The 23,818-nt window shown below is 41.1% G+C and overlaps 1 protein-coding gene across 1 annotated transcript in view; it reads left to right on the plus strand.

Annotated features, from left to right (window-relative positions):
• Window positions 1–9,140: 9,140 nt before the first annotated feature.
• The window catches only part of RFC1 (replication factor C subunit 1), a 78,722-nt gene continuing 64,044 nt past the window's right edge, over window positions 9,141–23,818 (plus strand). Inside the window, exons 1-2 of the mRNA XM_034771257.1 lie at window positions 9,141–9,265; window positions 22,843–22,971. Coding sequence (XP_034627148.1) covers window positions 9,263–9,265; window positions 22,843–22,971 — 132 coding nt within the window. The 5' untranslated portion in view covers window positions 9,141–9,262. The remainder of the gene's footprint in view (window positions 9,266–22,842; window positions 22,972–23,818) is intronic.

Below are 23,818 nucleotides of genomic sequence, written 5' to 3' on the forward strand. Positions count from 1 at the left end.
GCTTGTGATTGTAAAAGCCCTGTCAATGATTAGCTTGAACTATGAGACCTAGGATGGGTTACAGAAAGCAGCGTAATTCCAGGGAGGTGGCCTTCTGATAGTCATTGGGACACTTATGTCAGGTTCTTATTGCAGGAAAATAGGTTACCTATAAAATAATATAAATACTTGTGAACCAACTTATAATTATTTTAATGCTATATCACTGAAATGGCAGCATACTAGGAAAGGGGAGACACTGAGAGATTATCAGTTATTTTTGATACAGATAAATTTCAAGGAAATATAGAAGAAATTTTTCAGACTACATTATCCCATTAAGGAGCACACTGTCAATGCTAAACAAACAATACAATAATAACAAGAATAATAATGAACAGAGAAGAGGGCATGTCAATACGTATTTGTTGTTACTTTTGCCAGGGTTACACCTTTTAACTCAATATATTATAACAGGACAGATTTTTAATTACGATTTGTTAAACTTAAAAAAAAAAAAAAAACTTTTGCCTTTCACTTGGCCAAACTGTCCCCTCACATATTAAGAGCTGCAGGGGGCTTTTTATTTTTTTTTATTTTTTGAGGGGGTGAGACTCTCCATGAATTCCTTATGGAGATTTTCCCACACTGTCTACTCAGAGGAACGCAGTTTACCCTCCCACAGAAAGGAGTGCACAGTCTGTCCCCAAACCTGGCAGATCCTGGGTGCCACCTCTGTAATCTGTCAGCCCCCCACTGGCTCCACTGGAGTCATACTAGCCCCATGCTATGGGAGCTCTTAGGACTCCCAGAAGGATCTACCTAGAAATGGTGCTGTTTTATGTTTTCTGGGTAAAGTTAGAAGGCCTGGAGGAAGGAAGATGTGCATTCCCCCTGCCCTGCCCAATCATCCGTCTAGCCTTGCCCATTCCACCTCCCCAGTTGTGAGCCTGAATGTGCAGAAAAGGGTCCACTGGGTTCAGGTGGGAAATGGTGTTGAGAAGGCTTTTGAGTCCCTCCTTCTGCCTGGAAGGGGGAGATCCAAATATGTCCCATTAACAATACACAAATGCAAAGGAAGTGAATATTTTATCCAATTAAGTGCAGCTGTTCTTACTACCTATATAGGAGTCTGGTATGCAGCTCTACATACAGCTAACATTATTTCCTGTTGCTCTCAACTCAGAACAAGTTAACAGTGAAGTTGTTTCAGTCCTTAGGCAATTTCCTTTGATTATTTTTTTAAATAAAGATAATTACCCAGATGCTCTTTCAGCACTGATTAATTAAAGAATCGTGGTAGACACAATTGGGCCACCACTGTAATGGGTCTGACAAACCAGTAAGACAGTATTTGGTAATATAATGAAGTCTTCAGAAAGCTTTTGATAGAAAATAAAAGAATGTGTATTCATACATTGAATTTATCACTTACACAGGGTCGGCTCCAGGCACCAGCCTGGCAAGCAGGTGCTTGGGGCGGCCACTTCAGAGAGGGGTGGCACGTCCAGCAATTCAGTGGACAGTCCCTTACTCCCGCTCGGAGCGAAGGACCTACCGCTGAATTGCCGCCGCAGATCGTGGCTTTTTTTTTTTTTGGCTGCTTGGGACGGCCAAAACCCTGGAGCCGGCCCTGCACTTACAACAGGACTGATGACATGATTGCTTTTCATAAGGAACTACAGTGCATATATAGATTTAAATAACATTTTCTGAGCAGATCCATCAAAATCAATAGCAACTTGGTTTAACAATGTAGCTCCTTAAACCAAATGGAGATTGAACACAGATTATTCCTAAATGTGACACAGTAGCTAACGTACAAATGTACTATTTATTTATATTTAGGACAAATGTCAACACATCTATATCTGGAGACATGTATGTATTTCTCTGTAACATGTTTATGTGTTTATAAAAACTGCCTCATGATAGCTAATTAATTACACTATTGTAGACACTGTCCACACTAGAGAGTTCTACTGGAGTAGTTAATTAACAGTAGCCATATGGCTAACATAAACCTGTTCAATAGGCCTAGACACAGCACTCATTCTAAATGCATTGTGGGTAACTATTCCACAATTCCCAGAACAGGTCCTGAAAGACGGGGATTATGGAAATACAGTGGAGAGCAATGTTGGAAAAGTATTGTACCCATTTTGTAAAAAATGTGCACTATATGGGTTAGCACTTTTCATTGTATAAAATAGCAGGTTTTGTAATATTAAATGGCACTGAAATTGCTTTAATATATTATTTATTTTTGTAATTAAAAAGCTTTAAGATTATATATATTGCACTTGATAAATCAGAAAGCCCATATGCATATATGCCAAAGCAGCAGTAGCTCAAAACTACGTAGTAGTCATGAGTACAGGTGACACTGCACTGAGTGACACTGAGGGGGTTGCAGAAGCACTAAGGAACTATGCAGGGAGGAACAGTTGTAACACTGCAGCCAAAAAAGCCCAGCACTTGCGCTGCAACAGCATAGTGACACAATGCAGGATATAAGGATGGTAAGCCTTTCTCCCATCAAGTCCAACTACCACAGTGCTGGCAACGCTTGCACATCAGTGCAAGCAATTTAGTGTGTCTGCACAAGGTGTGTGACGGGGTAACATATACTTACAACCCTAACATTTTCCAGTTTAGACAAGGCTATGGGCTGTTTTTCTTTCCTTATTATAGGGGGAATTGGTAGCACTGCCTATTATCAAGACTGTCCAATACTTCCCACTATAAGATCCTGTTTTCAGTTCCTTATAACTTTGCCAAACTATAAACATTGAGGCTGAAATTTTACATGCTCAGCATCTACCTTAGGCGGATTCTTTTTGGAAAATCCCAGCCAAAACAGTCCAGTCTTTTCTGAGAATAAGGCTAAAGAAAAATACACTGTTTTTCCCATGTTAAAAAATTCTGGTGATCTTTTCTTTGAGAAGCTCTAGGGCTTCCATGTTTTGGAGCAGGGATTTCAACTTGGCAGGGGGAGTGGCCTTTCTATCAGAAATGTACCTTTTGCTACTCCTGTGAAAATCCACCCAAATTGGGCCAAGCTGTAAATTTTTGAAAAAAAATCTCAGTCTGCACATGCTCAATAGAGACTTCTTAAAATTTAGTGGCTAAAATCTCCAAAGATTTCATCCTCTCTGAGCGTGTTCCAGCACCTGTAACTCCTGCAGGTGACCAGACTGTGCATGCATATTTTACAACACTAGCCTAAAATCCTTCATTCATCCTAGTTATATTTTGGTTTCTGGTTTCTAAGAAGCTTATGTTTTCTTCTTCCTAAGAGGGATATTGACTCTGGTAAATAAAATGTAAAATACAATAGTTATTTCCCTTCATGTTCCCTTGTAAGCACTGTTCAGTGTGAATACTGGATTATGTTCCGCTTTTGGAGATGTGCAAATCTAATTGTCACTGTAAAAGAGAAAAAGCTTAAAGCTTTAAATATTCCAGTAATTTTATGCAGTGTGAACTGACAGATATCAGAGATCAATGTGATACTAGTAGAGCTATTGATATTAGCAATATTGGCTTAAAAATATCATCTTTTTGCTACTGTGCAATATGAAGTTTGAAATTAACCCAAAAAGTTGTTGTAATTGTTTTTCTTTACTCTTAAAACAAACGTACTTAAGTGATATGCAAATGAACATGTAGAGCAATAGAGCTATGTAGGGAAACATGTTACAATGTTGTTTCAAGTTTCTACAGTATTTGAACAGACCACAGTTGATCAGGAGAAAAATGGGGGGAAAAAAAAGCTTAATTGGTGATTGAATCAAACAAATGGCTGATAATCCGAGATGTGATACAATCATTCTGTCTGGATATTCAAATGAAGATAGACAGGGAAAATATTTAAGTTACAAAGTCCTCTTAAAGACAGTGTGATCTTTATGTTAGCATCAGTTGCCTTGATCTCCTACCATCAAGGACGCAGAAAGCAACAAGTCAGTTTATGTAGTGTCCTCTACAATGTAATATATATCAAGGCCCTATTCTTACATTCTTTGCACATCCAAATCTCCTATTGAGTTTGGATCAGCTCCTTACTGAAAACATGACATAGGATGGTGGTGGGTACTATAGAAAATCTAAGACAGATTGTGGATTTACAAAGAATACTAGATAATTTAATTCTGCCTCTAAATGCAAATTCCAGTACTTTACAATAACAACAAGGAGTCTGGTGGCACCTTAAAGACTAACAGATTTATTTGGGCATAAGCTTTTGTGGGTAAAAACCTCACTTCTTCAGATGCATAGAGTGAAAGTTACAGATGCAGACATTATATACTGACACATGGAGAGCAGGGAGTTACTTCGCAAGTGGAGAACCAGTGTTGACGGGGCCAATTCAATCAGGGTGGATGTAGTCCACTCCCAATAATGGATGAAGAGGTTTCAATTCCAGGAGAGGAAAAGCTGCTTCTGTAATGAGTCAGCCACTCCCAGTCCCTATTCAAACCCAGATTAATCTAAATCTGTTAGGCGTTGGCTACACTGGCAATTCACAGCGCTGCACTTGCTGCGCTCAGGGGTGTGAAAAAACACCCCCCCTGAGCGCAGCAAGTGCAGCGCTGTAAAGCGCCAGTGTAATCAGCGCCTGCAGCGCTGCACGCTTGCTCGCAGCGCCGCAAGCTATTCCCCTCGGAGAGGTGGAGTACTTGCAGTGCTGCGAGAGAGCTCTCGCAGCGCTGGCGGCGCGACTACACTTGTGCTTCACAGCGCTGCCATGGCAGCGCTGTAAATCCGCGAGTGAAGCCAAGGCCTTAGTCTTTAAGGTGCCACCAGATTCCTTGTTGTTTTTGTAGATACAGACTAACACGGCTACCCCCTGATACTTGAGTACTTTACAATGTGAGAGATATGGATTTCTTACTTTCCAGATAACTCGATATGTTGAATGCTCCCAGAGGAATCATCCAAAAACAACCTATAGAGTATTGGACTCTTGATTATTGAAAATTGATTGGATAAAAACAAATTTCTACCATTATAAGAAATGGAATTCTAATTTCAACATTTTTCCCGAGACACTTCTGTTGTATTTTCTTGTATCCTCGGGATTACAAGAAGTTTCTTTAGGAGATGTTAAAAGCATCCCCCGCATTAGAAAGTAAAAAGATATGTAAGAAATTTAAATTAACAATCAGCTCAAACCTAACTTGAAATGTAGATTTCGTAGAAAACTAAACAAAGTGTTTCTTAAAAAAAAAAATCTAATGAAAGTTGCTTTTTAAAATTAAAGCAATTCTCATGTAGTGTTTGAAACCTAAGGTTGCAGCATGATACTAGGCTATAAGAAAGTGAAACGACCAGAAATTGATTAATAAAAGTGAAACTGACTAAACTGTTTTCATTTCCCAATATGAGAGAAATACTAATGATTCTCTGTCATTTTTTGCAACAGACGTGGGTAACTCCATCCTCATTTTACAGATGAGGAAGCTGAAGCACAGATAGCCTGATTTTCAGAAGTGATTATTACCCCTGGAAAAAAAACAGGCAATAAGTGACTTGCCAAATGTTAAAAAGCAAACTAGTAAATTAGATTTTTAACCTTTTTCAGTTTATATAGTCTAAAGGTATAATTTGCTTCATAGGTACTTTTAAAAAATATGATTTTTCACTGTATAATGTCTCTTTAAAGCACAAATCACAGTCTATGACAAGATCAGATGGGAAGCACATTCCTCATTTTACAGCAACTACAAGTATTTTGTAATATAAATGAACACCTTTTCATGATTCTGGTGGCATAAGCAAAATATTAAATTCACACACACACACACACACACACCTTTCTCTATAACCAGAATCAAACCATAACCACTCCAAGACTTTACGCAGCTCTGGTTGTTCATAAAGGGTTAAAATCCTGACTTCCAAGAAATAGGAATGTGTCACCAGTCCACTCGCACATAGTGATCAGCTTAATGTTATTCTAGGCAACTTTATCAAATACAAACAGAGATAACCACGTACTATAATTTTTTAACATTATTTAAACACTTTGTGTGGTTCTATCAAATGTCAGCTACTCTTAATTCTGGTAGCAGGAACATCTGTGGATCAAATCAAGGTCTAATGAGGATTATTATGCATCTACAAATACACAATTAGAAACATTTAAATGTGATACATTTTCCTTTGTATAGTCATCACAATGCCATAGCATACTGGGTAATTTGTATAAAATTACCGAAGAGCAAGTTTGATTTGCACTGAGTACATACAGTAATACTTTCTAGCTCTCCTTTGTATTTCTTTAAAAGAAATGTAAATTCACAAGCTATGCTAATATTCAAAATGTACATTCCACGTGATTATGTACATTCATAAAGGAATAACAATCCCTATACAAGACATTGTCAAAACACAAAATCAGAATTAAGGAATTAAACAGGCTAGTAATATGATATCATTAATGTTAAAATATGATCTATGACAAGGTAGGTAAAGTAATATCTGTTATTGGACCAACTTCTGTTGGTGGAAGGTACAAGATTTCAAACTAAACAGAATTCTTCAGCTCAACACTACAAACAAAATATGTTTTGTCATGTCAGACTAACAGATCCATATCCAAGAAGCATCTTCCATATTTTCCATCTCTAAGTTTTTTAATTTTAGAAGTTCAAAGACCTCACCTTAAACCTGCTGCATAAGTAAAACAGACTTCTTTAATTATAAAATTCCCAAACTAAACAACTGCTTCACTTTGTTTTACCACTCAATCTCTTTATCCAGATACACAATTTGTCTTATCAGTAAAACTCTCAGCCAAATTGTAATGGGCTTAAACAGTTTTAAAAAGCACCAAGGTTGAAGACTGTCTGAGCAGTAACTATAGAATTCTGCATAGAAATCCCCTGGAAAAATAAACTAACCCTCAAACGCTCAGGAAAACATTATTATATGATGCTTGCTGACCTAGAGAAAAAAAGAGATGGAATAATGATTTTGCTTTTATTTAGCACCTCTCATCTAAATGGATCCTAGTTAGCTGATAATACAGGGCATTCTGCCCAGGCAAGGCAAGTCTACAGATTCTACACTATTAATACACACCCAACCTTTAGAATGAAATTTGGCAGTTTTATCTGTAAAAAAACTTCCAACAATATAGAATAGGAAGAGAAAAATATCATATCCACTTTAAATTATATGTGGAATTAAGACAAGCAAAACGTAATTACCCATATTGGAATTTAACCAAGGTACCACGGTAGATTTTCCTGTTCTTGCAAAAAGTGACAGTGGATTTGTAATAAGCACAAGTGATCAGGACTCATCCAAAAGATAACACCTGAAGCAGCACCTGTAAAAGAAACAATTGGGTTTGAACCCTTGTTTGCTTCTGTGTGATATAAAGAAGGTCTGAGAGTTTTTTTCCCTTTAAAAAAAGGTGAGAGTTAGCCTTGTTTTTAACATGATAAATTCAGGTACATTGTAACCTGTTTTTCCTGAAAGACGTAGAAACTAGAGAACCAATAAGTTTATGACATTAGAGAAGTCAAGCAAATGAAACCTGATTGAGATGGGAACTTAATTTTATTTGGACTGTTTAAATAATCTAATTTTTGTTATTGTTTCTAATGCCCATTCAACGCAGTAATCTGAGAAAAAATTGGGAGAAAAATGTCTCTTAAAAATGAGCATCTTTATTAAAGACTTCCTGGTTTTGGTAAAGGTCTCACATATGGATTTTGAGCTCTCTCAGCCTTTAACTGAGGGAACATGGCTTCAGTTGAAGGCTGAGAATTAAAAATCCAAATCTGAAACTTCTAGCAAAACCAAGAAAGACCAGATTTGACATGTCTGATATTTCTAAAGGTAAAAAGCAAGAAAAACAAAACAAAACAGACCTACTTTCAGGCCTTATTTGATTTTGAAAAACTCTTAAGCACTGCTATTGATTCATTGGTTCAAAATTGATGGACTCACTATGATTGCAGCACCCTGGCTTTTTCTTGGTCTTCCATCCTGGCACTTTTGATGGCCTAACCTTAGTTAATGCATACATTACCTCACTGTGGCATATTGGGGATTAATTAATTAATGTTTGTGAGGTGTTCAAACACTTGGGTGATGGGGGCCCATATAGGATAGACAGATGGAATTGGGCGGAGGGCATAGACAAAGATGGTACAGCTACAGACAAATGAAAATTGCAAAGACTGAAGTAAAAGCAGGAGAAGCTGAAGAAAAGCCTGCCACTGCTTCGGCTGAAAGCAGCTCCTCTACATAGAGTTGGTTCATCAGCACAGCATGACTTCTCAGGAGTCAGGACCCTGCTAGGCCTGAGGTGTAAGTGGGGAGGGATGAGAAGCAGCAAACTCAGGACAGGGTTGAGGCATTTCACTGTTCTGGACTTGGTGATGGTTTTAAACTACATTTCAAATAATAATTTCATTATAACTAGGGTCCTATCAAAGTCACAGCCATGAAATCTGATCTTTTGTGGGCTTTTACCCTATACTATACAGATTTCATGGGGGAGACTAGCATTTCTCAAATTGGGGGTCCTGACTCAAAAAGGAGTTTCGGGGGGGGGGGGGTCACAAGGGTTTTGGGGGGGGGGGGGGGGGGATAGTGATATTGCTAATCTTACTTCTGTGCTGCCTTCCGAACTGGGTGGCTGGAGAGCAGAGGCTGTTGGCCGGATGCCCTGCTCTGAAGGCAGCACCCCACCAGCAGCAGTAAGGGTGTCAGTACTGCAACCCTCCCTACAATAACCTTGCAATCCCCCCAACTCCTTTTTGGGTCCAGACCCCTAAAAATGCAACACCATGAAATTTCAGATTTACATAGCTGAAATCATTAAATTTATGATTTTTAAATTCCTATGACTGTAAAATTGACCAAAACGGACCACAAACGTGGTAGGACCCTATCTATAACGCTACGTGATTGTAAACAAAAGACTTCAACACGTTTCCCAGGCAAACTGAGAGGTAAGGTGCCCAGCAGGAAATCACGCACCTGGATTAGGCATCTGTCACCCTGTGTCTGCCACATCCCCTTAAATATCTAACAGGATCCAGTCCCACACCCCTGCCCCTCCACTGTCCAGCCTACCCCCATCCAGTCCCCTCCCCGCCCCCCCTCTAGTCCCCTCCTCGCCTCCAATCCGCACTCGCCTCAGCCGTCGCGTGAGTGACGTCACCCCCACGCGCCGCGCGTTTGGCGTTGGCGCGAAGGGGGGATGGAGCAGGAGGTTCCCCGCTATTACCCGCTAACGAGCTAAACCACCCCCGGCAACATGGTGAGCGCGGCGGGAGCGGGGTAGCTGGCCCCGACACCCCCTTCTCCCCGGGGAGTGGGTGCCGGAAGCTCTCCCGCTCGGCAGGCCCGTGGGACCCCAGCGCGGTCAGGCGTGGGACTTAGCGCGGTCCGGTTGGGCGGGCTCCCGCACCGCGCCCTGAAACGAGGCTGCGACCCGGCCGGTTGCCCCCCACCGCCCCATCTCCCTTTGCCCCCCTCCCCCCCTGCGTCGGTAAGCTCCCGCAGGCCCGCAGCAGTGAGCGGCGTTGCAGCGAGTGTCCTGGCGCTTGCTGCTCAAAGCGATGGTTGGGGCAGAGACCTTGCTTATTCCTCTGGGAAACGTGAGGGAGCGCTGCTGCGAGAGGGGGAAACGTTTCCTTGGGCTGCTAAAGTCAGTTGTGGGGGTTAGTGACTTCTCCTCTGGGAGGGCCTTCTGGCCTTTCTGTGAGTGTTTTAGGGGCGAGTCGTTCTTTCAAACTCCCACCCGCCAAGCTCCACATATTGGAGATATTAAAGTGGATTAAGTTTGTATTCTACATGTGATCCTGTGTGCCCTCCTTGGCGGTGGTGCCCCTCTTAGGACACGGGTTTCAGAGAAGTAGCTGTGTTAGTCTGTATCAGCACAAGTACTCCTCCTTGTCTTAGGACACTGTTAGAGTGCTAGGGTGTCCTGTCTACACACCAACTGGAACCAAAATAAATTATTCTGTTTTAATTCACAATTTTAGGTGTTTCAGTATGTTTGTATATGGATACTTATTTTGGACTGAGTGCCCTAATTTAATGTGTCAGTCAAAATCAAGTTAAATAGGAGACTTTATCCAAATTAAGGGTGTCTATGTATAGATTTTTGCCTAAGTAACTAAAGATGTGAATTAAAACAGCTTTATTTTGGTTCTAGTTTATGCATATATTTAGCCCCTCTCCCTGCCCGTTACCCATTTATGGTGTTAAGTGAGATCATTCATAATAAAGTCTTGCATCTGAAGAAGTGAGGTTCTTACCCATGAAAACTTATGCTCCCAATACTTCTGTTAGTCTTAAACGTGCCACGGGACCCTCTGTTGCTTTTCATAATAAAGTGTTTATCTCTTGATCATATGATCTATCTTAGGCCTGTTCTATGTAATTTGCACTGATTTAACTAAAGCTAGGGTTCTAAAACAATTTAGTCAAACTGGTGCAATTTTTGAGCTGTCTTGCCTGCATAGGGAGATGCAGGAAAGTTAATCCAAATTAAAGAGGTGTATTTGAAGTAGATTAGTTAACCTGCATTAAATCTTCAGATGCTGTTGTTCAGAATTAAAGTGGGTTTAATAGGTATGTCTACATAAGGATAAAATCCTCTAGTGGCCTGGCAGCTGGTTCAGGGGCTAAAAGACTGCTGTATAGACATTTGGGCTTGGGCTGGAGCCCAAGCTCTGGGAGCCTGCAAGGGTTGACATCTAAACAGCAGTTTTTAGCTCTGGAGCATGAGCCTCATGACCTTGAGTAAGCGGACATGGGCCAGCTGTGGGCTTTTTAGTCCCATGTAAATGTCCTATACCCAATGTGGTTTAGTTTATTCGATTCTGGAAATGAATTATGCTAAACCAATTTATGGCCACTTTAATTGTGAATGAGAATGTTTATGCATGGTTAGGATTATTTTTCCTGAATGTTCCTCTGTAGCCAAGCTCTTTGTGGGTGGATAATTAAATTGATATTTAAGACTTTATATATAAGTTTGCGTGTGCCTGAAACTATGTGGGTGCAAATGAGCAGATAACCACTTTTAAACCAATGAAAGTCTAAACTGGGAAGAATCCCTGTGTAACTAAAATTGCTTTTCTAAACTAAAAAATTAAATGGATGAAACTTCTATGGCCTTGTTTTACCACAGAGGTCGTGTCCACTCATATTCTTGTACTCAAATCGCCAAAGTTGCAAAGCAAAACTGATTTGGTTCAAATTTCAAACTAAGTGGCCGCAATCAGTTTGTTAGCCTCCCATCTCAGCCCTTGAGATTAGCAGGGCTGGAGGGACCTTCACTGTCTTACCCTACAGTCTTGAGATGCAAAACCTCAGTGGATACTTTGTATAATAAGGCTGAGAATTTTCCATTAATTCAATAGCAATAGCACCCCTACTGTGGCAAAAGATTTCTCTGGTGTTTGGGGTGCGGGTTAATTTTTTTTCTTTTTTAAGGTAGTGTGCTATTCAGGGCAGAGGATGGTGTTTAGAAGGTATCCAAAATGGTACTACCATAATCTAAATCAGTGTTTCCCAAACTTGGGATGCCGCTTGTGTAGGGAAAGCCCCTGACGGGCTGGGCTGGGCCGGTTTGTTTACCTGCTCTGTCTGCAGGTTCTGTAGATCACGGCTTCCACTGGCTGTGGTTCGCTTCTCCAGGCCAATGGGAGCTTCTGGAAGCAGCGGCTTGGCCCTGACCTGCGAACGGGGCAGGTAAACAAACTGGCCCGGCCCAGCCCGCCAGGGGCTTTCCCTACGCAAGCGATGTCCCAAGTTTGGGAAACACTGATCTAAGTTATAAAGCATGATGTGGGCATAGGACTTTGGTATTCTCTGAAAACTTGTTAGTATATATTTATACAGTATTCAGATGCCTTGAGCTTGGAATACTTTTGAAATAATTTTCAGGAGGAAAGAGGTACTATGCAGCCAAACTGGAGTGGGTCATGCCAAGTGAAATTGCAAGGGAGGCTTCATAATTAATTTTTTCATAACTGGAAAAAAATCAAACGCTAAAAATAAGTCTTAGCTTTACTGTACTGAAGTGTCACACAATGTTAAATAACTATTGCTTGAATTGTAATGAGAAACTGCTTAAGGTTTCAAACTGAGTTCTGCTCTCTTCACAATGAAATTTGTAAGTGTATACTACTTCCCATGGAAGACTGCTACCAGACTTGTGCAGGACTAGAATTAGATATGAAGAGGTCCAAAAGTTGCATTTTAAACTGGCTATTTCCAGCTTTAGTTACCTAATGTTTGCAGTGAGAGGGCACGAACACAAAATAGTTGCATTTTCTGTCCTTTTATTTTAACACCGTACTATAGGAATTGGAACTGGATATAGGATATTAGGAATCCTTCCTTCATAGTTCCTCTGTGAAAATTACCTTTGTGCTTCTCATCTATTTCAGTTTACTCCAGACAAATGTTATACACTTCATCAGTTTAATTTTACTACTGATTGCACTGAAGAAAAGTAACATGCATGAGGCAGTTGGCCCATGAGAGGCAGAGCTTATCCTGTTTCAGCTGCTTGAAGGGAACAAACTATTGAGAACAAGGCAAGAAGAAAACTTCATGGAAATTCTTCCATGAGAGAAAACAGTATTTAAAATAAGGGAAGGGAATCCAATTATTAAGGCCTTGTCTACAATGGGAGTTTGTCATGTGTGGTCAATCACTGTTGCAAGCCCCTCCTGCAAAATAGGCAAACTGCTATAAACTGGAGTTTAGTCCTGGCTTGAAACCTACCTCAGTGCAAGTCAGTGTTTGTTAGCTTTACTTGTCTGTCCTTAGGGTTTGCTCCGGGACAGCCATTTTGGTGGATGTAACTGGGGCTTATTCCTTATGATTTTTTTGGGGAAAAAAAGATTGGCGAGCTGCCTCTAGGCAAGTGAGGAATCACACCTGACTGTTACCTGTTGGATGGCAGTGGCCTCCACTTATAAGCACAGGAAAAATCCAACACTTAAGCAGTGTTGGTGCTGCTGATGTTATATATCCATCAGAGGGCAAGAGACTCTTTAAAATGTTAGTTTCAGACAGCATTTCAAGAAGTTAGCATGCATATAATGCCAGGTTTTTTCATATACCAATATTAAAATATACAGTATGACGTTTAGAAAAGTATGGTCAATCAGAACATTTCCTTTTTAGGTTGGCATCCTAACTAAAAGGGAAGGAAGTGGTCCATTTTAGGATTAAATTAGAACTAATAAGTAGTTCGGTGGTTTGGACTAGAGATATGGACCAGTCAGACAGTTGTTTTGTTCTGGTTTTACCTGGGTTATGTCTACTCTAACAACATTCTATTTGTATAAGAATACTGGTATACTATACCAGCAAAGCACTCAGAATTGCATCCACACTCTATCTGGAAGCTATGCTTGGTACTGGTGTAGTAAAACCAGTGCTCAGAAGCAAAACAAGCTATCCCAGCAAAACTGCATATTTACTGGTATAATATGGTCTACACTAGGGGCTTCTGCTGAAACAGTCAGGGATCACACCTCTTTATGCTCCTGACATAAGTCTCGTGTAGACCAGGCCTATTGGGGTTGGTTTTTTTGGGTGCTAGTCCCAGATATATATGGCATGAAGTAAGTTCCATTTTGCCTCTCCTATTTTTAGCTTCATATAATGCAAAAATAGTTTTATCCGTACATAGTGATGTCCTTTTCAGGCTAACAGTTTTGGATTTGCCACCTATAACAGTCCAATAGTTTCTAACGAGATTATCTTTTTCCTCTGGAAAAAATGGGATGTCTGAAGAAGAATTTGAAGGCTAATATAGCAATGCTGAAGATGGTAAACAGAGGACACTTGAAGGATATATACAGTCTTTTAGTGTAGTCGCTTTAAGGTAAAGTAAGCACTCAAATCTAAGCCTTTATTCAGAAAGTGTGTTCATGTGGCTTATATGCTATTATCTTCAAGCTTTGGCAATTTGCTGAGAAACTAATTTTAAACAATTGAAGAAAGCTACTTCTGCCTTGATATGGGGATCAAAGGATGATTTGCAGCAAGAGAATGGAGCATTGTGTTAACACAGGGAAACAAATTTTGAAGTTAAAAGCCTACAGATAACTGCCTTATGGTCACAAGGTTATTATCAAAAGACAAGCCATAGTGTTTGCATGAACAGTGCTTGATGGATAAATAGAAGATGCTTGTTTGAGTTCACCAGCAATGGAAACAAGAACACTTACCCAGCCATTAAAGACAAATAACCCATTGTCTCTTGTCTGTTAAAAATCATTAGTGTCACTGAGCCATACCTATATACTAAAGAAAGCACCAATGGATTGCAGTTTAGCTGTTTAGCTGTTTTGTAGACTGCTTTGGACACTCCACTACTAGTGTCACCGCATTACTCATCAGTCTAACATACTGTGGTTATTTTTGGTAGATACCGTCACAGATCCACAAGGTCTGATGTATGCCGTAGCCTGTAACCAGTTCTTTGGGAGTGACCTCTTCAGTGTGCCAGGCCCCAAGGACCCACACAGTTCTAGAGGGGCTGGCCTGAGACTGGGCCAGGGGTGGGCAAACTACAACCTGTGGGCCAAATCTGGCACGTCAGGGCTTTGGATCCAGCCCATGGGATTGCCACCCCTGTGGCCCCGCATCGCTTCCGGAAGTTGCTGGCACCACGTCCCTGTGACCCCTGGGGAAGGTGGTGGTGGGGGCAAAGGGCTGCCCTTGCCTGCAGGCAAGCCCCCCCGCCCCCGCAGCTTCCATTGGACGGGAACGGGGAGCCAATGGGAGCTTCGGGGGAGGTACCCAAAGGCGAGGACAGCGTGCAGAACGCTCTGCTCACCTTCCCCCAGGGGCTGCAGGGATGTGGTGCTGGCCACTTCCGGGAGCGGCGTGCAGGGAGCCTGCCCTGGCCCCAGTGTGTGCTGCTGCCACCCCAGAGCCACTCCAGGTAAGCGGCGCCAGGCTGGAGCCTGAACCCTCCTGCACCCCAACCCCTCGCCCTGAGCCCCCTGCCGCACCTCACATCCCTCCTGCACCCCAGCCCTGACCCCCCTCATACATCCCACACCCCTCCTCTGCCCCAACCACTTGCCCTGAGCCCCTTCCTGCACACCACACACATTCCCACACCCTGCACTCCCTCCCGCACCCCAACCCCCTGCCCCAGTCCTACATTCATGGCCCTGCATGCAATTTCCCTATTCAGATGTGGCCCTCAGGCCAAAAAGTTTGCCCATCCCTGGACTGGGCCTTCGGGCAGCGGCAATCTCTGTCTCTCTGTGGCGCCTGGCAGCAAATCCTGCTAAACCAGCCCCCCGTGGGAGGCTTGTACTGTACTTCAGCACGCAGTGCTCTCACTGCAGAAACATCAGGCAGCCTTTTCAAAACAGGGTAACAATTTATTAGTCACCTAGCATATAGAATCAAAGTTCTTGGGTTAGCTCAGAGATTAGTTCTACATGGGGATAAAAAAAACCCATGGCTGAGCCAGATCAGTTGGCTCAGGGGCTAAAAATTGCTGTGTGGACATTTGAGCTTGAGCCCAAGCCTGAACATCTACATAGCAATTTTTGGCCCTGCAAGCCCAACTCGGATGACCATAAAAACAACAAGGAGTCCGGTGGCACCTTAAAGACTAACAGATTTATTTGGGCATAAGCTTTCGTGGGTAAAAAACCTCACTTCTTCAGATGCATGGAGTGAAAGTTACAGATGCACGCATTATATAATGACACATGAAGAGAAGGGAGTACCTCACAAGTGGAGAACTAGTGTTGACAGTGAGTTTTTTACCCACGAGAGCTTATGCCCAAATAAATCTGTTAGTCTTTAAGGTGCCACTGGACTCCTTGTTGTTTTTTGTGGATACAGACTAACACAGCTACCCCCGATACTAGACTCATGGACTTTCAGGTCAGAAGGGACCATTATGATCATCTAGTCTGACCTCCTGCACAATGCAGGCCACAGAATCTCACCTGCCCACTCCTGTAACAAACCCCTAATCTATGTCTGAGTTATTGAAGTCCTCAAATCATGGTTTAAAGACCTCAAGGTGCAGAGAATGCTCCAGCAAGTGACCCGTGCCCCACACTGCAGAGGAAGGCGAAAAACCTCCAGGGACTCTGCCAATCTGCCCTGGAGGAAAATTCCTTCCCGACCCCAAATATGGTGATCAGCTAAATCCTGAGCATGTGGGCAAGACTCACCAGCCAGCACCCAGGAAAGAATTCTCTGTAGTAACTCAGATCCCACTCCATCTAACATCCCATCACAGACCATTGGGCATATTTACTGCTAATAATCAAAGATCAATTAATTGCCAAAATTAGGCTATCCCATCATACCATTCCCTCCATAAACTTATCAAACTTAGTCTTGAAGCCAGATACGTCTTTTGACTCTACTACTCACCTTGGAAGGTTGTTCCAGAACTTCACTCCTCTAATGGTTAGAAACCTTAGTCTAATTTCAAGTCTAAACTTCCTAATGTCTAGTTTATATCCATTTATTCTTGTGTTCACATTGGTACTGAGCTTAAATAATTCCTCTCCCTCCCTGATATTTATCCCTCTGATATATTTATAAAGAGCAATCCTATCTCCCGATAGCCTTCTTTTGGTTAGGCGAAACAAGCCAAGCTCTTTCAGTCTCCTTTCATAAGACTTTCCATTCCTTGGATCATCCTAGTAGCCCTGCTCCGTACCTGTTCCAGTTTGAATTCATCCTTCTTAAACATGGGAGACCAGAACTGCACACGATATTCCAGATGAGGTCTCACCAGTGCCTTGTATAATGGTACTAACACCTCCTTATCTTTACTGGAAATACCTCGCCTGATGCATCCCAAGACCGCATTAGCTTTTTTAACGGCCATATCACATTGGTGGCTCATAGTCATCCTGTGATCAACCAATACTCCAAAGTCCTTCTCCTCCTCTGTTACATAATCCGCAAAGGACGCAGTGCCATCCACAGCCTCAGAAACAACTCTGACATTATCATCAAAGGGGCTGACAAAGGAGATGCTGTAGTCATAATGAATAGGTCGGATTATGAACAAGAGGCTGCCAGGCAACTCTCCAAGACCACGTTCTACAGGCCACTATCCTCTGATCCCACTGAGGAATACCAAAAGAAACTACACCATCTGCTCAAGAAATTCCCAGCTACAGTACGGGAACAAATTTACATGGACACACACCCCCAGAACCCCAACCAGGGGTATTCTATCTGCTACCCAAGATCCATAAACCCGGAAACCCTGGATGCCCCATCATCTCAGGCATTGGCACTCTTACAGCAGGATTATCTGGCTATTTGGACTCTGTCCTCAGACCCTACGCTACCAGCACTCCCAGTGATCTTCGAGACACCACCGACTTCCTGAGGAAACTACAATGCATTGGTGTTCTTCCTGAAAACACCATTCTGGCCACCATGGATGTAGAAGCACTTTACACCAATATTCCACATGAGGATGGACTACAGGCTGTCAGGAACAGTATCCCTGCTGAGGCCACAGCACGCCTGGTGGCTGAGCTTTGTGACTTTGTCCTCTCCCACAACCACTTCAGATTTGGGGACAACTTATACCTTCAAGTCAGTGGCACTGCTATGGGTACCCGCATGGCCCCACAGTATGCCAGCATTTTTATGGCTGACTTAGAACAACGCTTCCTCAGCTCTCGTCCCCTAGTGCCCCTCCTCTACTTGCGTTACATTGATGACATCTTCATCATATGGACCCATGGAAAGGAGGCCCTTGAAGAATTCCACATGGACTTAAACAATTTCCACCCCACCATCAATCTCAGCCTGGACCAGTCCATACAAGAGATCCACTTCCTGGACACTACAGTGCAAATAAGTGATGGTCACATAAACACCACCCTATACCGGAAACGTACTGACCACTATACGTACCTACATGCCTCCAGTTTCCATCCAAGACACATCACACGATCCATTGTCTACAGCCAAGCCCTAAGATACAACCGAATTTGCTCCAACCCCTCAGACAGAGACAAACACCTACAAGATCTTTATCAAGTATTCGTAAAACTACTATACCCACCTGGGGAAGTGAGGAAACAGATTGACAGAGCAAGACGGGTACCCAGGAATCACCTACTACAGGACAATAACAGAACACTGGCCATCACATACAGCCCCCAGCTAAAACCTCTACAGCGCATTATCCACGATCTACAACCTATCCTGGAAAATGATCCTTCACTCTCATAGACCTTGGGAGGCAGGCCAGTCCTCGCTTACAGACAACCCCGCAACCTGAAGCAAATACTAACCAGCAACTACGCACCACACCACACCACAGAAACACCAACCCAGGAACCAATCCCTGCAGCAAACCTCGTTGCCTACTCTGTCCCCATATCTACTCTGGCGACACCATCAGAGGACCCAACCACATCAGCCACACCATCAAGGGCTCATTCACCTGCATATCCACTAATGTTATATATGCCATCATGTGCCAGCAATGCCCCTCTGCCATGTACATTGGCCAAACCGGACAGTCCCTCCGCAAAAGAATAAATGGACACAAATCGGACATCAGGAATGGTAACATACATAAGCCAGTAAGTGAACACTTCAATCTCCCTGGTCATTCTATTACAGATTTAAAAGTCACTATCATTGAACAAAAAAACTTCAGAAACAGACTTCAAAGAGAAACAGCAGAACTAAAATTCATTTGCAAATTTAACACCATTAATCTGGGCTTGAATAGGGACTGGGAGTGGCTGGCTCATTACAGAAGCAGCTTTTCCTCTCCTGGAATTGACACCTCCTCATCTATTTTTGGGAGTGGACTACATCCACCCTGATTGAATTGGCCCTGTCAACACTGGTTCTCCACTTGCGAAGTAACTCCCTGCTCTCCATGTGTCAGTATATAATGCCTGCATCTGTAACTTTCACTCTATGCATCTGAAGAAGTGAGGTTTTTACCCACGAAAGCTTATGCCCAAATAAATCTGTTAGTCTTTAAGGTGCCACCAGACTCCGTGTTAGTCTGTATCTACAAAAACAACAAGGTTACCCCCCTGATAGCTTGGTTCCTATCTCTCTCTCCCTTTAACAGTTCCAGGAGAGGGAGAAGCCAGCTTCTTCCAGAAGCCCACTCTTTATCCTTTGCTGGTGACCTCTCAGTCCTTGTTCTCCAGGCAGGGCCATGGCTGAGTTCGCAACCCTACCCGCTGGAGCTTCCCACTTTTGAGCACTGATCTTTCAGTCAGATGGCCTTGCATTGTCTCTCTGGACCTTCTGTTGATCTAGTCACTTTCAACCAGTTCCTTGACAAGCATTCATTCCACTTAGACAGCAAGGTGACACCGTTCCAGGAGCAGTGTTAATCCTTTTGCTCTCGTTGGGTGGCAATATGAAGTACGGAGGAACCTGAGGCACACATAGACATTAAAAATGTTACAAAAAATTCTCACTCTGTCACAGATGTCTTGTATTTAAGCTGCATATTGGTGCAGTTTACATGATAAAAGGAAAGTGGTAGATTTTACAACAAACATTAAAAAACTTCAAGGAAGTTTATAGGAGAATCAGTAGCTCGTTTTGAGACAAAATATGTCCTAACTCAAACTAAACATACCATAATATTGTTTGTTTAAAATAGCACAAAGTATTTAAAATAAAATACAGGAGTTAAGTGGTGGTGGGAGTTTTCTGTAAAGACAAGCAGTTTGCTTTGCAATCCATGAGAGCTGGTGAACCAGAATATGAAAGTTATTTCATGGTTTGGGTTTTTACAGCTCTGAATGAACCAGGGAACTTACGGTAATTTAAAAACGGAAGAACCAGGGGCAAACAAGTTACTTTCAAACAATTTCTTAATTAAGTTTCTGTTTCAAAGAATGGGAGATAGTAATATCCTTGACATTCTGGTCCTAGACAGAATTTAGGAATTGAGTGTTTATTGAATACCTGTAAAATTTACATGGAAACACAAATGTCAGTTTAAGCCCAACTCTTAGATTTGCTCTTCTATGGAAATGCTTTTTTTGGTTGAAACAGTACCATTTGCTCAAGTCAAGGTAGACAATTGAAACCAAAAACCAATACATCATCTTGGAAGAGAATATCTTTATAACTAGCACCCTGATATATTTCCTGGAGATTAAAACGAGTAAGGTTAAATAATTTTGGAAATTACATACAGACTTAGTTATTAAAACTGAAAGTGAAGTCTACCTTTTTTTATCAATTGTGATTACTTTTTGCACTTTAGTGTGGACAACAAATACAGATTAGTCGGAGTCATTGTCTGGTTTTCATGCACACTGGCTGTAATTATGTTTGGGTTGAAAATACTGGACAAGAATGTGTTTAAATCCCAACTAAACTTTTCACTGAAGTATAAACAGCTGTGAAAATTTTAGATTTTCATAAAATCTTCACATTCTACAATGTTCTTAAACAAATTTATATGTCCCTTTAATAAAAGATTGGGTTAATAAGTCCCCAGGAAGTTTAATTCCTCTGTATATTTAGTCAAAGAAACTATAAAGACAGAAAACCTTATATGGTCACCTAGTTCATCCCAACAACATTTATACTGCAAAGTGATTTCTATTGTGTGTACATACTGAATATTTGCATAGCTTAAACAAGTAGTCCATGCATATTTCTCTTTATTATCCATTTTAGAAAAAGTTACAGCAGAAATCTGTGATTACAGCATTAACAGTTACTTATTTGCAAGGGATACTAAAGCTTAAAGACTTGGCTAAACAAAAAAGTCACGTTTACATACACGTATCATGAGTGTTGTAGGTTTATAACTAATATTTGATGTATGCAGAATATGTAGAGCACTTCATATTTATTATGACAAATGTGTCAGCAGCACCAAAGGAACTAAGGTCTCAGGTACGTTAACAAGTCATTAGTTTAAATTTAAGTCATGGTGGAATAGTCAAAAGGATACAACTAACTTAAAAATCACTTCTATCACACCTATGAGGACGGTTACTGAAAAATGAAAATGAAACAGCTTTCCTCCTAATTAGTTTACTTTGTAGTAGTAGTGAATATATAAGGGTTGAACCCGAAGGCCCCAGGCAGGATTGTAATAGTTTTTTTCTGCCTGGGTGGAGTTTTCACACCTTAACAGGTAAGAGAAAAGGATCATTGTGAAGACTATAAAAATTGGGAATGGTGATTCAGAGGCATATGTAGCACTTGAAACTACTTCAGTCATTGTTTGAGGTTGACAGTGTCCCTTTAAATGTTAGAACTATCCATTTACAGTCAAATTCATAACTTGTAAATTACTGGTATTACTCTGGTAACAGAATAGCTGCAAAATAGCTGAGTAACACTAATATAATAGTCCTAATAATAAATAGTACTAATTATTTAGGTCTCAAGCCTTTAAGGCCCTTGTGTAAATAGAATGCCATTTATTTCAACCCAAAAACATCTGCTTACAGGGTCAACGCCTTAGGTGTAAATTAAATATAGCAAATCCAAGTTTTCATTAAAGTGAACCTTCTAAAACAAGAGGACAGCTCAAAACCTGACAATAAATAAGTCTCAGGTTTTATCAGGATAAAAAATGCTAATTCTTGTTTAACAAATCACATGTTCTGTTTGGCCTTCTAAATCCAACTCCCAAAGGAGCCAGAGTAGTATACTTTCACATCAAGCTTATCTAGAGTAAGGCATTGACAAAGGCTCTTTCTCAGTGTAAACTTGTGTAAATATGCAGAAATAATATTAAAAAAAAATTCAAAGAACTAGTATTACTCACAGTTTATGAGAAAATTCTGCAGGTCTTAGAATTCCTGGGAAACTACTTAGCTGAAACCTCTAGGGGGTAAATCAGAAAGTAGTGTTACCTGGGTAGAATATAAGTCACAAGCCACACCCTCTGCCTGCTATAAATTCAGACCAAATGATTATGTGGTGCTCCTAGAATGGTTGCCATTAAAATGGCTGCTATCCCTGGAGACAATGACTGTAAACAGGTATAACATGCTAGATGATTCCCTTTTTAAGTAAATAGTCTTACCTATTAAGGGCTTTTAATAGATGTTGAGTCTGTGTTTGTGGGTATGCTATATGCTCATACAAGAGCCTCCTAAAGTTCAAACCTTTCACTTTTGTAGGTAGAAAGCTCTTTTTGTTTTTATGCCATAAATATGTTACCCTTTTGAGCTCTTTAGATTGATTAACATTGCTTGAACTTGGAAAAATGATCAGACACTACTAGCTGGAGAGCTATACCAAACACTTTGCAGATGCTAGAGCCCTGGTGAAATGACCCATTTTTCCCAGATTCTGAAAAGATGGAGGGTGCTGGGATTCAATATCCTATAGCTACCTGTGTGCTTTGCTGAGGATTTTCATCTGTGGTAGGCTCTGCCCCACAGTTAGATTATTCATTTGATCTATAAATGACTCTTTGACATTTGGGCTATATTTGTCAGAGTTTACTGAATATTTTTGGAGCTAATTGCAACTGTTTGTTATACTTTATCCCATCAGTAATGTGATTCTATGTTGTGCTTTGCAATAGGATGGCTGGCAGAGATATTCCACTAAGGGAAAAGTGGGCTCTTGGAATGTTCTGTAGTGGAAATGAAAGCTGCTGCCATGTGTGTCGCAACTGAGCAAAGACTGCTCTGCATCTGTAAGACCTGTATTGACTAGATATGAGTAAATTCAGCTCTACAGGTTTTAAGCAAAACTTCTACATCAGTGAATGGCCGAAGAGTTGTTGAGAGAGTAATTTGCTTTTTGTTAAATAATCTCACTCTTTTGTTGAGTGAAAGGTCAAAGTATTGTGTGTTGCTTTTTTAAATCCCTCTTCCCCTTTATTAGGATATCAGAAAATTCTTTGGGGTCGTATCTACTGGCAAGAAACATGAATGTGAGAGAGTGAAAAAGACCGAGAAAACCAAAGATGGGGAAGAGTCTTCAGATGGGAAGAAGAAAACAAAGGATATCAAGGTCAGTTTGCTTTCCTCAGCTGCAGGCTGTTCTGGGCTTGGTTTTGAAGGTTGCTCTGGTTTGGGACTGCACGTCTGTGGCTCACCCCTTACAACTGACTTGTGTTCTTGGTTTAAATGTTATTTTCAATGGTTTCTCATCAGCTATTTAAAAAATGTTTGAGTCATTTCTCTATAATCAAAACCAGAATAAATTCTAATTGGTCTTTGCAGAGTCAGGGAGACATTTCCAACTAATATACCAGAAGTAAAAATCTCACCTGCATATTTAATATGGCACTATGGAATGTATTCTGTAGTAACATAGCCCTCCACTCTGGTCAGCATTCCTGCTTCCTGAAGAACATTTAATGTAGGTCTTGTGTCTCATGGGTGGCAATGAGAAGTGGAAAAAGAGAAATGTTTGTTTCCTAAACCAAGTTTGGCTAGCAAAACCAAGCAAACACAATTCTCAAATCCAGCATAGAAAATAGTGCTGAGACTGGAGTTAGCATAGCAGAAGTTGCTTTTATTTCTGCATCCCAATCTTCTTGTAACTTTTTTTTCTTGTATGCTAAATAAATCGTTAGGTTTTCATATGCTTGGAGTGGGGAAAAGATTGTGATACTGTCATGGAAACAATCCTATTAAATATTTAAAGCAAATCTAGCTAAGGTCCTGATCATGTAAGGAGCTCTGCTAAGGCAAACTCTAATTTATTTTGATTTATAAACGTGCTAAAAAGGGCATGCATTTACATGCCCAGGCACCTTTGACATAACTTAAATTGCTGTCCATAGGATGTATTTTTAAGATAAGCTGCCATACTTGACCTTATGAACTATTCTTGCTTTTACACTTAAATTACC

Source organism: Trachemys scripta, chromosome 5 (genome assembly GCF_013100865.1).
Source record: "Trachemys scripta elegans isolate TJP31775 chromosome 5, CAS_Tse_1.0, whole genome shotgun sequence".
Taxonomy (NCBI): Eukaryota; Metazoa; Chordata; order Testudines; family Emydidae; genus Trachemys; species Trachemys scripta.